This window comes from Neophocaena asiaeorientalis, unplaced genomic scaffold (genome assembly GCF_003031525.2).
Source record: "Neophocaena asiaeorientalis asiaeorientalis breed wild unplaced genomic scaffold, Neophocaena_asiaeorientalis_V1.1 scaffold240, whole genome shotgun sequence".
NCBI classification, from domain to species: domain Eukaryota; kingdom Metazoa; phylum Chordata; class Mammalia; order Artiodactyla; family Phocoenidae; genus Neophocaena; species Neophocaena asiaeorientalis.
This window is the reverse complement of record NW_020185331.1, coordinates 1,325,054-1,340,102: the sequence shown is the minus strand read 5'-3', so window position 1 is coordinate 1,340,102 and position 15,049 is coordinate 1,325,054. Positions and strand designations below refer to the sequence as shown.

Sequence of the window (15,049 nt, the reverse complement as noted above, 5' to 3'; positions counted from 1 at the left end):
CCCTCCCCGGGCCAACCAGGTCCCGACGCCTCTTTGGCCCCGCCCCTACCTTCCCTGTTTACTTGGCGACGAGTAGACACGACCCCTCGCGGGCGAACGGTAGCCAATCAGAAACAACGCCTACGCAATAGCGTCCTCAGCACTTTTCGCTGATCACTTTCTGTGAAGACTGCGCATGCTCCAGGAGCCAGCCCCGGGTCAGACACTCCTTCTGCTCTTACCAGCCCAGCCCCGCCCCGCCCTTAGATTCCGATTGCTGGCCCTTGTTTGGAAGTTTACAATAAAGCAGCCAAGCTCCTCAGTCACACATTCTAGTGATGTATATATGTCATTCCTAATCTCCCAATTCGTCCCACCCTCTCCTTCTCCCCCTGTGTCCTCATGTCCATTCTCTACGTCTGCGTCTCTGTTCCTGCCCTGCAAATAAGTTTATCTGTACCATTTTTCTAGATTCCACGTATACGCGTTAATATATGATATTTGTTTTTCTCTTTCTGGCTTACGAAAGCACGGAGTCAAACTCTGGACCGCCAGAGAGGTCCTACATCATTGATCTTACAGGACTATATATTTGGTCAATCATTTCAAGTCAGCTAATCATCATTAATTTTATCAGGGGCTCAGTCACACATTTGGTAATGTGAGAAACAATCCTGTAAAACAGGCAGAATACAAGTAATATAGCTAGTAACATTAATAAAGTCGTAAGTATTTATGCTAAGAACTTCTCTTATGTGCAGGCTAGTATCTCCCCAGGTCGTCTAATCAGTCTGTTCCTCACTAATCGCTATCTTTAAGGGAAATGATACATTGGAATTGTACATAAAGTTCACCAAATATGTCTGTACACACAAGGATTGAGAAAGGAATGTTATTTTCTAAGGAGTCATATGGTTGGCGCCAGAAGAAAAATTGATCTTGTATTTCTGCTATTGGGGAGGTCTGGTTAATGCATAATGCAGATGCATAACGCACACTAGAGAGGAAGAAAGCCCAAACTGGCAGAGAAAATTTTTAAGTTTTTCTTGTCTTGCCTTAAAATGTGAATGTTTATTTCATCATTGGGAAAAGAGTGAATCAAAGACGTTTGAGTTTGAACCCCAGCGCCACACTTATTATTTTGTATGTTACTTAACTTTCTAAGCCTCAGTGTCTTCCTCTATAAAATGAGAATAATCATCCCTTCCTCAACTGGTTAAATAAGAATCAAGATAACGTACATAACAACTTAGCATAAGGCTTCCCTGGTGGCGCAGTGGTTGGGAGTCCGCCTGCTGATGACGGGGACATGGGTTCGTGCCCCGGTCCGCGAAGATCCCACATGCCGCCGAGTGGCTGGGCCCGTGGGCCACGGCCGCTGAGCCTGCGTGTCCAGAGCCTGTGCTCCGCAACGGGAGAGGCCACAACAGTGAGAGACCTGCGTATAGAAAAAAAAAACTTAGCATAGTGTTTAGTACATAAAAAGCACTCAACGAATGGTAGCTGTTTTCTTTTTTTTTTTTTTGGGGGTACGCGGGCCTCTCACTGTTGCGGCCTCTCCCGCTGCGGAGCACAGGCTCCGGACGCGCAGGCTCAGCGGCCGTGGCTCACGGGCCCAGCCGCTCCGCGGCATGTGGGATCTTCCCGGACCGGGGCACGAACCTGCGTCCCCTGCATCGGCAGGCAGACTCTCAACCACTGCGCCACCAGGGAAGCCCAGAATGGTAGCTTTTTATCACTGCTCAGGTTATTGGGTTTTTTGAAATATTTATTTATTTATTTATGGCTGCGTTGGGTCTTAGTTGCGGCATGCAGGATCCTTCACTGGGGCGTGTGGCCTTCTCTCTAGTTGTGGTACGCCGGCTCCAGAGCGCATGGGCTCTGTAGTTGCAGCTCTCAGGCTTGGTTGCCCCTCAGCATGTGGGATCTTAGTTCCCGACCAGGGATCGAACCCGAGTCCCCTGCATTGGAAGGCTGATTCTTAACCACTGGACCTGAGGTTATTGTTGATGTTGTTTTTGTTTTTACGTTTAAAGTAACCAACAGACTAGAGGCATGGGTTTTCTCAAAAGATGACCAGACCCCTAGTAACCAATATTTTAAAATCATTCTTTCTTGAATCTAATTATTGCCACAACTAAGTAGAAGTACTGAACTGAAAGAATTGTTTAATTGTACGTACGGTGTTAAAAAACAAAATTCAACTGGATAAATTTTAAAGATCTTACGGGCTTTATTCAATGATTCATGAATTGGGCAGCATCCCACGTAGCAGATAGAAAGGAGCTCTGAGGAGCTGTACAACGTGAAAGACCTTTATAGGCAGTGGGCCAAGGAAGTTATAGCTGAAAGCAGATTGGTTGTGGCAACATTCACCTTCCTTTCGGGCCGGGATGCAGGGGTCTATCAGAAAGATTACCTCACTAGTGCTGACCAGGTGAGTCCAGATTGCCTCGTTTAAGATTCCATGTCTGGGAGAGGCTGAAACTGTAATTAAGTAAAGTGTTAAGTTTGGGTTTAGTGACATAGGGCTTAGCATAGGTGACTCCCTTTGGGGCCTGTTGTCTTGTTTTTAACAATAAGAATATCTTAAACTTTTTTTTGTCAAACAAACCATTCTAGGCAAAGGTCCATACAGATGGTTCAATTTCCCCTTTCAGTTACAAGACATGTTATTTCCTTTTCCTAACAAGACATCAAATAATTAACTAATACTTGCCTCTTATGTCCCAGAGGCCATAGCCACAGAGATGACCTCTTAGTATGATTCATCTCATTTAGCCCTTAAGCTTCAAATTATGGTCAAGGAAAGCTCCAAGATTCAGAGTTCTCCCTTGAATTCTGAGTTTTCTCTATGGAAAACCCTCAGAAATTATTTCTGTATTTACTTCTTAGAACTTGATTCTCCTTTTACTGAAAAGTGTCAATACATTCTCTATTGCCTTTTAAGAGCTAGCACCTACCAAATGCTAGGCATGTGGCAAATATTGTTTTTTGTCCACTACACAGATTAAGCCACGTAACCAGCATTACAGCCCCTATGATGTTGGAAACTGAGTAAAGTAACTTGCTTGTGGTCATGCAGCTGGTAAGTGGCAGAACTGCATCAAAATCCAGGCAGACTAGCTCCATGCTTTTAACACTATATTGCTTCTTATTAATTAATTCTGTGAAATGTGTCTCATGTTTACCCCTTTCTTTCCATCCTCACTGATACTGCATTAGTTTTGAGACTCTCAGGATGTCTTAGCTACATTATTGCAACAGCTTCTGAGTTTCTCTGCTTCCAATCTCTCTCTGATCATCTCTGGGTATCGCTGCCAGATTAATTTTCTTAAAACACTGGTTTTATTGTGTCACTGCTCTGATCAAGAAACTACATTTTTTTATTATGGCAAAATATATGTAATATTTATCATTTTAACCATTCATAAGTGTCCAATTCAGTGGCATTAAATAGATTCACATTGTTGTGTAACCATCACCACTATCTATACCCAAAGCTTTTTCATCATCCCAACAAAAACTCTGTACCTGTTAAACAGTAACATCCTCTTCCCCTGGCTCTTGGTAACCTCTAGTCTACTTTCTGTGTGTACAAATTTGCAGATTCAAGAAACTACATTTTGCAAACCGTATCTTCTACTTTTTCAGGTCTATCCATAATTTGACCACAATCTATTTAACCTTATTTCTTCATATTTTCTAAATACACATTCTCCAATCTAATATCTGTTTTCTTGACACTCCGCTCCTCAACTATTGTAATTATATCCATGGTTAACACCACACAGTTCAGCATGTTGAACCAGTGAGTTAGAGCTGGATTGAATCTTATAGATTTGCTAGTGCAATCTCATTTCACAGGCTAGAGAGCTTACCAACTTGCTTGAAGTCACACACAGTTGGTGGCAGAGATGGGATTTGAAAACAGAATCCAAATCTTTTAGAACTACAGTTTATTGAGCACTTACAATGTCAGACACAGTACTGAGCATTTTACATTGTATTTTCATACAAGTCTTGGGGAGACTTTATCATTATTACTATTATCATCCCTTCTACAGATTAGGAAATCCAAATTCAGAGAAGCAATTTGCTTACTCTCTTCATTCGCCTGCCTTCTCTTAATAATTAAGTATATAATAATTAAATATAGACTTGGATTTTTCCATGTACATGAACTTTTTCTTCTCCACATCGAGGCCGTAAATCCTATGAGAGCAGTGTTCATGTCTATTCTAGCCTGGCAGAACCTAGCATCATGCTGTATTCACATTGTTCGGTAAATAAACATATGGATAAACCGGTTGGTGTGCATGGTATTTGGGAGGATTTGTTCCAATCTTGGCACTATATTTTAAATACAAAGGATATGAGTCAAGACAACGGCAACACAAATCCGTATAATGAATGCAAAAGTGCCCTGGTATCATCACAATGCTGGCACAGGGCTGATACTCATGAAACTGCAGCTGCCCCATCCTGCGCTTCACAATTTACAAAGCCGCACCTCAAAGGTCAGTTTTGGGTTCTGTCCTTTAGCTCCACGTCGGTGCCATTGACAACTGTGGAGATCGGAGCAGGATCGGAGCCGCTTGTGTAGGTGGTGACTGTTGCTTCTGACACAGGTTTGGTTTTTGTTTGGTTTGGAGTTGACATTTCAGCTAGGCTACCTCTTGGTAGGCGAGATCTGAGTTCTCTGGGTGGCTGAGGTGTCACCGTGGGTCAGCCCCACCCCTCTTTCTGGTATTTGGCCCAGGGTTCTCGCAACACTCAGCCCCGCACAAAGATGGCGTAGAGCCCAGGCTGGGCCAATGGGGAGTGGCGTTGCTCCCGGTTGCCTAGGTAACAGCCAATGGGCTGCGGGAATTGTGCCCAGTGCGGCTGCCCGGGATGGCGGCGTCAAGCGCGGCAGGCACTGGAGGTGGTGGCGGAGAGGCAGGTGGCAGGGGCGAGCCCGGCGGAGCGGAGGTCCGCCCCGCGTCAGGGCGAGACGGTCATCCCGGAAGGCCGAGCCCAGGTTGGCTGGCAGCGCGGGTGGGAGGGGGCCGGGAGAGTGTGGTCTGGGAGGAAGGGACTGAGGAGCCCAGCCCGAAATGACAGGGGCTGCGGGAGCGCGGCTCCATCCCGAGGGTTGCTGCCCCGGAGGTCCCAAACCCGGGCCTCCCGTCTCTACCGCGGGGTCCGAGGCCCGAGCCCATGGCCTCCGGGATAGAGATCGGGGTACGTGGGCGCTGTGTGCAGAGGAGATCGCAGACCAGTGTGAGCTAAAGACCCCTCCCGCCCTGGAGAGCGGACCCGGGGTGAGGGAAGTAGCGGTGCTGGAAAGCCACAACCGGGTTGGAGAAGGAATGGGGAGGTCGACGAGTAAGTGTTGCCTTGTTGCGGTCTAGGGCTTTGTTTGCTCTGGGTCCGCCTCTGTCACACTCTGGTGGAGAGACGTCCCTCACACACATCCTTGGGAAGTAGGATGCTTAAATTAGTTGATGGTGGCATCCCTACCGTCTAGCATCTCCAAACTGCTTAGGTACCACCGGGAGTCACTCGGTTGTATTAGAACCCAGCCCAGGAATTTTACTTTCTCATGAAATAGAATAGTATCCTGGCAGTCCGCATCACCCCAAGGCGTCTGGGGTTTTTCTGTTTGTTTTGTTTTGTTTTGAGCTTCTTTCCGGTGTCAGGATTTTCTTCCCACTTTCTTCAGTCTAGCTGTCCCACAGTCTTCCTAAATAAGACCTTTATCTAGTAGCGGTACATTTGTTTACTTTTCCAGTGGAAGGAAGAATTACAGTGAAAGAGACTTACAGACTTAAAACAAAGACAGTTATTTTAAGCTCACTTAAAATACTTTGAAAAGAACATTTGACTTTTTGTTCTAGGTCCATTACAAGCCTGATTTTTGTTCATCAAAGCCTTCATTTTCTTCTCTTTAGGATTCTAAATGCCTAAGAGCTGCTTTCTTTATAACTGAAAGAATTTCAAGACTGTCATACCCTGGGGAGGGTGGCTTTAGGGGGACAATGTGAAGCTATATGTAGATAGTTAAGGTGGATGCCTCCAAAAAATATTCTTAAGCTGAAAATCTATTCTCTTTTATGTTAGTTTTTTTTTATTAATCCTCTGGATTTGGACACAAGTTACTGAGGATGCATAAATATTTTTTAACCAGTTTGATTTCTGAAATTAAAAAAAAAAACAAATGGAATGGAAACAAAAGTTCTCATTCCTGTCTTCGAGTTCTGTTTGGAAATGTCTGGGGTGGGAGAAAATAAAGATAGCAAGGATATAGTCTATTGTGCAGACTAATAGTGTGTTGGTTTATAGGCACAAAATAGTCATTTTCTTTTAGATAAATGTTTGGATTGATCCTTTGCAACCCATCTATCAAGAGAGAGAAAGGGTGGGCATCTGTTAAGAAGCACGAATCATCTTGGCTTTGTAACTAGATTCCACATGTAAATCTGAAGCCTAAACTCCTAGGCCATCTGTTCTCTTTAAAAAGATTTTTTGAGGGCTTCCCTGGTGGTGCAGTGGTTGAGAGTCCACCTGCCGATGCAGGGGACGCGGGTTCGTGCCCCGGTCCGGGAGGATCCCACATGCCGCAGAGCAGCTGGGCCCGTGAGCCATGGCCACTGAGCCTGCGCATCTGGAGCCTGTGCTTCCCAGCGGGAGAGGCCACAACGGTGAGAGGCCCGCGTACCGCAAAAAAGAAAAAAGATTTTTTGAATAGCTGATACAAATACCGATTTGCATTCCTTATTTTTTTAATATACATTTATTTATTTTTGGCTGCGTTGGGTCTTTCTTGCTGTGCATGGCCTTTCTTTTCTCTAGTTGCGGGCAGGCTTCTCATTGCAGTGACTTCCCTTGTTGCAGAGCATGGGCTTAGTTGCTCTGCGGCATATGGGATCTTCCTGGACCAGAGCTCGAACCTGTGTCTCCTGTATTGGCAGGCAGATTCTTAACCACTGTGCCACCAGGGAAGTCCCTGCATTCCTTTAAAGTATTGGTTTTTTTAGTCTGCATCAGCACTGGCTATACTTTATTAAACTAGATTTGTCTCAAGGACCATGGTTACTGATAGAGTTCTTTTTGGGGTCAGTGGCTATACAGCTATTAATTAGCATGGCTAACTACAGAAGTCATAAATGAAAACCCTGATTCTGCCTCAGGCAGTGACAATATCAATTATTTGGACACACGTAGAAGTTTCAAGTCAAGTGTGTTAAACCATGGCCTGAGACATATGGAGTGTACATGTGTTTCCTTTAATTAGCACTTCTAATTGTGTTCTTGGGAATGGACATGGTTTTGACAAGCAGCTATTGAAGTTTGCTATATCTCCCTAGAACAAAAAGGAATGGGAATTTGTAGTATGTGCTTTTGAAAACAAATGGGAGAGGATGGTGGCAGGGATAGGTTGAGGGATGATGTTCCCATTACAATTGCTGTGTAACCAATTACCCCAAACTTAGCTGCTTAAAACAACCATAGGATGCTCACAGATTCTGTGAGTCAGGATTTGGGAGATAATCTCTCTCTCTCCTCCATGATACATCAGCTGGGATGTGGGCTCAGTGGCTGGGGACTGGAATCCCTGAAGGCTCCTTCACTCACTCCTGGTGCCTGGGCTAGGATGATTCAGAGATGAGGACTGCCAAATGGAAGCACCAGCACGTGTGACTTTTTATGTGGCTCGGCCTCCACTGAGCATGGTAGCCTCAGGATAATCAGACTACTTATGTGGTGGCTTAGGTCTCCAAGCTCAAGTTTACCAGTTAGCAAGATGGAAATTGCATTACTTTGTATGATCTGACCTCAGAACACACCATCGCTTCCATCACGTTCTATTGGTTGAAGCAATCACAAACCTCGCCAGATTCATAAATGAGGACTTAGCCACTACTTTTTGATGGGGCAGTGGCAAGGTCAAATTGTAGAAGAATGTATAAGACAGGAGATATGATAGAGAATATCTTTGGAAAATTCAGTCCATTCTGTTTGGTAATGAGAAGCTAATCTTTCAAGTTTCATTGGCTTCTTTGAAATATTTAGGATATATTGCCCAAGAGCTAACAGCATACCAAAAGAGTGGATAGGTTTACAGTTGGAGGGGCTGGGTAGTGCTCGGTCCCTAGATAATCCTCAAACTGGAGAAGAACCGTTCCCTTTCTTTCAAGTTCCTTCTACTGGTGGGATGCCACTGTTTGGAAGTGTCACATAGCCTTGAGAAAAAGTAAACGCACAAGGGGCTGAGCCCCTGTGTTGTCAGTCTGGCTCCTCAAATTGCACTGAAATAACTCCTTCCAAAACTTCGAGTGGGGCTTCCCTGGTGACGCAGTGGTTGAGAGTCTGCCTGCCGATGCAGGGGACGCGGGTTCGTTCCCAGTCCAGGAGGATCCCACATGAAAAAAAAAAAAAAAAAAAAAAAAAACTTCGAGTGAAGACAAATTAGTCAGCTGCTGCTGAACATTGAAAGGAAATGTCCTTATCTTATCATCTTCCTGTAGAAATAATGATTTTGCATTTATGTGTCAGAACGGTTGTTTTGTTCTAAGATTTAGTAGAAGATGTAACCATTCATATTCTGACTTGTTTTGAAGGAATGAAATAGCTCAGATTTGTGCCATAAGCTGACTTTTAGTTCTCTGATGTAATTAGTTCTCAGAAGAGCTGATGGTGACCTCTAGCTGTCAACATGCCTTTCTGGACTGGAAAGCGTTTTCCTCTGTACTTTCGATGGAAAACTGCTTCTCTTCCTCTCATTAATGTTGTATTTGCAATAGAGTCATGTTGACCTCTACCCCAGGCATACTCTGATGCTGGGCTGATGATAAGAGGCTCGTGAGCCTGAAATTAGATGCTGACCTTGTGGAACATTGATGGGACAGAGATGGCACACCAGGTGCCAGCCACTGAGAAAATAGCCCCCCAGAGGTACTGAGGGGCATTAAGACAAGAAAATGATACTGATCTTGGGATATCTTCTACAATGAACATGGACCCTGAACATGGAGCTCCTGAGTAACTAGAAAAGTGAGAAAATCCCTGTTGTACCAATGGGAGTGACTCCAAACATCACCAAAAGAGCTTCCACAAAGCTGGCCTTCATTATGGGGGTAGAAATGAATGTCTCTCCATGTTTGGGTGAGAGCACAGGGCTTCTGCTCTGTTCAGGCCAGACTGTCTTCACATCAGACCATTTCTGAGCTTTCAGCATCTGCATCAAAATCATTATGACATAGGCCAAAATTAGAATGTCCCATAGGGTGCTTATAAAGAACAGATGAGTGGCTATAATTTACTTTTCCCCTACTTAGTACTTACCTCATTAGTCAAAATTGCTGATATTTTTTCAAAATGTCATTTGAATTTGTAAGGAAACACAAAAGATCCTGAATAGCCAAAGCAACCTTGAGAAAGAACAACAAAGCTGGAAGTATCACACTCCCCGATTTCAAACTATACTACGAAGTTACAGAAATCAAAATAGGATGGTACTGGCACAGAAACAGGCACATAGATCGATGAAATAGAATAGACAGCCCAGAAATGAACCCACACTTATATGGGCAATTAGTCTACCACAGAGGAGGCAAGAATATACCATAAGGAAAACACACTCTTCAATAAATGGTGTTGGGAAAACTGGACAGCTACATGCAGAAGAATCAAATTGGACTACTTTCTCACACCATATACAAACAAACAAACAAACCCTCAAAATGGAGTAAAGATTTAAATGTAAGTCATGACACCATAAAACTCCTAGAAGAAAACGTAGGCAGTATGCTCTTTGACATCAGTGTTAGCAATATTTTTTTGGATACGTCTCCTCAGGTAAGGGAAACAAAAGCAAAAATAAACAAATGGGACTTAGTCAAACTAAAAAGCTTTTGCACAGTGGAGGAAACTATCAACAAAATGAAAAGGCCACCTCGTAAATGGAAGAAGATATTTGCAAACAATGTATTTGATAAGGGGTTAATATCCAAAATATACAAAGTACTCATAAAACTCAACATCAAAAAATCACACAGCCTGATTTAAAAATGGGCAGAGGTCCTGAATAGACATTTTTCCAAAGAAGACATACAGATGGCCAAGAGGCACATGAAAAGATGTTCAACATCACTAACCATCAGGGAAATGCAAATCAAAACCTCAGTGAGATATCACCTCACACCTGTCAGAATGGCTGTTATCAAAAAGACAACAGGGGCTTCCCTGGTGGCGCAGTGGTTGAGAGTCCTCCTGCCGATGCAGGGGACACGGGTTCGTGCCCCGGTCCGGGAAGATCCCACATGTCACGGAGCGGCTAGGCCCATGAGCCGTGGCTGCGCGTCCGGAGCCTGTGCTCTGCAACGGGAGAGGCCACAACAGTGAGAGGCCCGCGTACCGCAAAAAAAAAAAAAAAGACAACAAATTACAGGTGTTGGGGAGGATGTGGAGAAAAGGGAACCCTCGTGCACTGTTGGTGGGGATGTAAATTGGTGCAGCCACTGTGGAAAACAGTATGGTGGTTCCTCAAAAAATTAAAAACAGAACTACCATATGAGTGGAAGTGGAGCACTTCCACTCCTGGGTATTTATCTGAAGAAAATGAAAACAGTTCTTAGAAAAGATACATGCACCCCTATATTCATTGCAGCATTGTTTACAGTAGCCAAAATATGGAAGCAATCTAAGTGTCCATCAATAAATGAATGGGTAAAGAAGATATCGTATGTGTGTACACACAATGGATATATATATATATGAATACTACTCAGCCATGAAAAAGAATGAAATCTTGCCATTTGTGACAATATGGGTGGACATAGAGGGTATTACGCTAAATGAAATAAATCAGAGAAAGACAAATGCCATATGATTTCACTTATACGTGGAATCTAAAAAACAAAGAAAAATGAATAAACATAACAAAACAGAGTCATAGATACAGAGAACAAACAGGTGTTTGCCAGAGGGGAGGGGATGGAGAAATCAGAGGAATAAGTGAGGGAGATTAGGAGGTACAAACTTCCAGTTACCAAAAAAAAAAAAAAAGGAAAGAACGAGAAATAGGGATTGCATTTAAAAAAATATGTCAAATGATTCTATTTGTCTCTTTATATTTATTGATGTTTTGGGTATCTTAACTCCCTTCTTATAGAATATCCTTGAGTATAAATATTCTTTTACCACTCATATGAAGCTATACCTAGCCAGTCTCCAAATGTTACCAGGTTTTTTTGTTTATCCTGTGATATATCTGTGATAATCATTCCTGCTCCCATTACCCTGTTATCTCCCTAGTTCAGGCTTTATGATCTCATACCTGGGTATATCAGTTAGCTTTTGCTAGGTGTGTTATTACACACCATCCCCAAAACATAGTGCCTACAACAACCGTTTCTTTAGTCCGTGATTCTGTGGGTCAGTAATTTGGGGCTGGGCTCAGGAGGGCAGCTCTTCTAGTCTTGCCTGAGCTCACCCACGCATCTGTGGTCAGCTGGGACAGCTGCTCCACGTGGCCTCTCACCATCTGGCAGACTAGCCTGGGCTCATTCACATGGAGGCAGAACAGTTCCAAGTGCAATAAGAGAGCAAGCCCAACAAACAAATGCTTTTCAAACCTCTGCTACGTCACCTTTGCTAATGTTCCATTAGCGAAAGCAAGTCAGATAACCCACCCAGATTCAACAGGCAGAGGAATAAATAAGCTGCCTCTTAATGGAGGATCTGCCATGTCTGCAAGGGCATGGATGGAGGGAGAACACTTTGTGCCCATTTTTACAATTGACTAAATGATCACATCTCCTGCCTTGCAGCTTTTCTGGCTGTAGGCGTTTGCTGTTCCAGTCCATCCTGCTTCCTTCTGCCACATTCATTTTCCTTAGACTCTGCTTTCATATTTCGTATTATAACCCCCAGAGGTTTCTTCTTTTTCATACCTTATCAGCTATCAACCCTTCTGCCTAGCTTTCAAAGGTCTCCTTAAGCTGGCCTGACCCTAAAAGCAGAGCACATGGTACAGGGGAAAAAGAACTAGCAGCAGTCAGGGGAGGCATGGGCATGAGTTCCATCATCATCATTGTTCACTAACTAGTTTTTAACCTCTTGGGGCTTCTGTTTCCTCCAAATGTTTCTCCCTGCAAAATGAGGGAGTTTGGATTAAATCTGAGAGGTTCTTTTCAGATTTAAGATTTAGGCTGGGTGTACGTAGATGAATTTGTTTCCTGTTACTCCCTAAATAAACCTTCAACTCGAATAAGACCCGGCTTCTTAATTCCCACCGCACATGTCGTGTTTATATTGCTCTTTGTGCTTTCATTCCCCACGTTTTCTCAGTCTGGCATTGCCCTTTGCGTTCTTCACTGCTTGTTTTCAATTCTGCCCATCCCTTGTCTTTGTAATCTCTGCCATCCAGTTTGGCACTTAATTATATTATCTCTCCTATTCAGTGTTTCAGTTGTTAGTCTTATCAGCTAGATTATAAACTCAACGAGGAATGAGACTATATTTTATACATTGACTAAGCACATAGTAGGTATCAAGCAAATATTTACAGATTAATCCTAAATTTCCATCCCAGGTCTTAGAAAATTGGAACCGACTGAAGACTTTTAAGACAAGTAGGAGGATAAGACTGCTTGGGCAGAGGTGGCGATGATGGTGGTGGTGGTTGGAGAGGGGGGATTTTTGTTAAATGTACTCAAGGTAGTTTATACTTACCAGGCTGGTAGCCTTTAGAAGGTATCTATAAAATTGCTTTACAGGCCTTTCCTCCAGCCATCCTATGACACTGGTTCTCCTCTGCTTATTTCTTGCAGTTTTCATCCTTCTGTAAGCTGTCACCATGACCCTGACAAAAGGTTCCTTCACCTACTCCAGTGGGGAGGAATATCGTGGCGAGTGGAAGGAGGGTGAGAGGACCCGTGGGTAACATCCAGTGATGTACACTTCATTTGGCTGAAGGACGAATACATCAGGATATATATAAGACAACTTTATGAGTCTTCATTTCTAACTTCTAAAGCCAAAGAGTGCCTTTCCTTTATTTGATTTTAGGATTATAAATAAAGGAATTGGAAAATGCTATTGTTACTCCAATCTCCAGAAATAAGTTAAATCTTCCCACTTCTAAATTTTTGCGGTACGCGGGCCTCTCACTGTTGTGGCCTCTCCCGTTGCAGAGCACAGGCTCCGGACGCGCAGGCTCAGCGGCCATGGCTCACGGGCCTACCCGCTCCGCGGCAATGTGGGATCTTCCCGCACCGGGGCACGAACCCGTGTCCCCTGCATCGGCAGGCGGGCTCTCAACCACTGCGCCACCAGGGAAGCCCCCCCAACAGTCTTTTACCCTTTAGTGGTATTACTTGGGAATTGTTTTTATAAATGCTAAGGTACTCAGCAGAGCAAAATGAATTATTTTTAGGGCCCATAAATTGCAAAGTACAGATTCATCGTAATGACTTGATTCTAGTGAATCTTAAGGAAGAAATTAGGGCAGACACTCAAGAGCAGATGACATTCATTGCCTTGAATTTCCTGTGACAGCTCATTACATTTGGAAGTATCTATACATAGGAAGGGTAGAATTCCTCCAGCCTGAGGCTATACAGGAAGCACTTTAATGGTGTTCAGTTTGGAAACAGTCTGGCCACTTAAAAGTCTCATGGGTCCAGTCCTAGCAAACCCGGAACTGCCCCAAGGAGACTTGACTCTCTATAGTTGTGCCAACGAAGAGCAGTTCACACCCTTTCCAGACGCCTCATTCTTTTCATGGTAGATCCCTGCAGCTGATGAATTTTTGAGCCTTGAGAGGAGAAATTGTGCACATGGGATGTGACCTTGCCTCCGTACATCCACAGCCTTTTCTCCTGCCTCCGAAACACCTACTGTCCCCTTTAACGTGACCTTTTAAGAGGAGAGTCTTCTCGAGGCTCTGCTGGGCAGTCTCTATCCACCAAAAGAGCGCCCTTGTACCCGGAATGGCATTGCTGCTTCTCCAGTATCTTGCTCTGTTCTCTGGTCAGTTCAGTGGGTAAGCACAGCCCTATTGATGGAACAAAGCTCAAACTAGTATTGCCAGTCAGGCTGTTAGGTTTGCCCAGCAGCTTCATGGTGTTGGAGGGTACTTTAATTTTTTTCTCAGAGTGTCAAGGCAGTTAAGTGTCGAGGGCTCCAGAGTCAGTCTGCCAGCTGCATTTGCTGTCTTGCTCTACCACTTGTAGTTGCTCTGTGGTCTTGAGTAAGTTTTTAATCTTCTCCTTGCCTTGGTTTCTGCATCTGTTAATGGATTGGGCCTACCTCCTAAGGTTGTTGTGAGGATTAAATAAGATGATAAATACAAAGTGCTTAGAAGAGTGTATGGCACATAGTGAAGGCCCTGTGAAGTTAGCTATTGTGATTTTTATTTAAAAATTTTTTAGGCTATTGTGATTTTTCAGTGCTCTCTTATCTTCATACTTGGGGAGACCTGCTCCAAATCTGATGGTGTGACTTAAGAAGGGAAGATCTTAGAGGCCAGCTTATTACTCTGGGTAATAGTTCTCTGCCCTGCTAATGTCACTGCTTCTCTTCTTTCCTTTGTGGGTGGGGTGATGCAAGGCAAGGGATGTTGGACCGTGAGAGGGGACCCTGAAGCTGCCCCATCCCAACCTGACACCTGTCTTCTCTTTGCTCAGGCCGCAGACATGGTTTTGGTCAACTGATGTTTGCAGATGGTGGCACCTACCTGGGCCATTTTGAGAATGGGCTCTTTAATGGCTTCGGGGTACTAACCTTCTCAGATGGCTCGAGGTGGGTACTGGGTCATCACTCCTTTCTCAGCCTTAAACTAGGGAAGGGAAGTTCTGTTCGAAAAGGGATAGTGAGAAACATCTGGTCAAACCTGAGCTTGTCCCGGGCCTTCTGAAAACAGGCAAGGAGTAGCGTTCGTTCTTTTATTGGTTACTTTATAAATACATCTAAAATTTGAAATGGCAAGGAGGTCAGTGACCTCCCACCCCACCACTGTCCTCTTAGGTTATCTCCTTGAGATTAGAGCCTCGTATCATACACACTCTCTGACCCTTCTCTG

The 15,049-nt window shown here is 44.0% G+C and overlaps 1 protein-coding gene across 4 annotated transcripts in view; it reads left to right on the top strand.

Moving 5' to 3' along the window:
• The first annotated feature begins 4,876 nt into the window (after positions 1-4,876).
• The window catches only part of MORN4 (MORN repeat containing 4), an 11,994-nt gene continuing 1,821 nt past the window's right edge, over positions 4,877-15,049 (top strand). Inside the window, exons 1-3 of one of the 4 annotated variants that reach the window (XM_024735098.1) lie at positions 4,877-5,002; positions 12,798-12,890; positions 14,655-14,769. In XM_024735098.1, the coding sequence (XP_024590866.1) occupies positions 12,824-12,890; positions 14,655-14,769 (182 nt within the window). In that variant the 5' untranslated portion in view covers positions 4,877-5,002; positions 12,798-12,823. The other 3 variants (XM_024735101.1, XM_024735102.1, XM_024735100.1) reach the window with 3 other exon arrangements.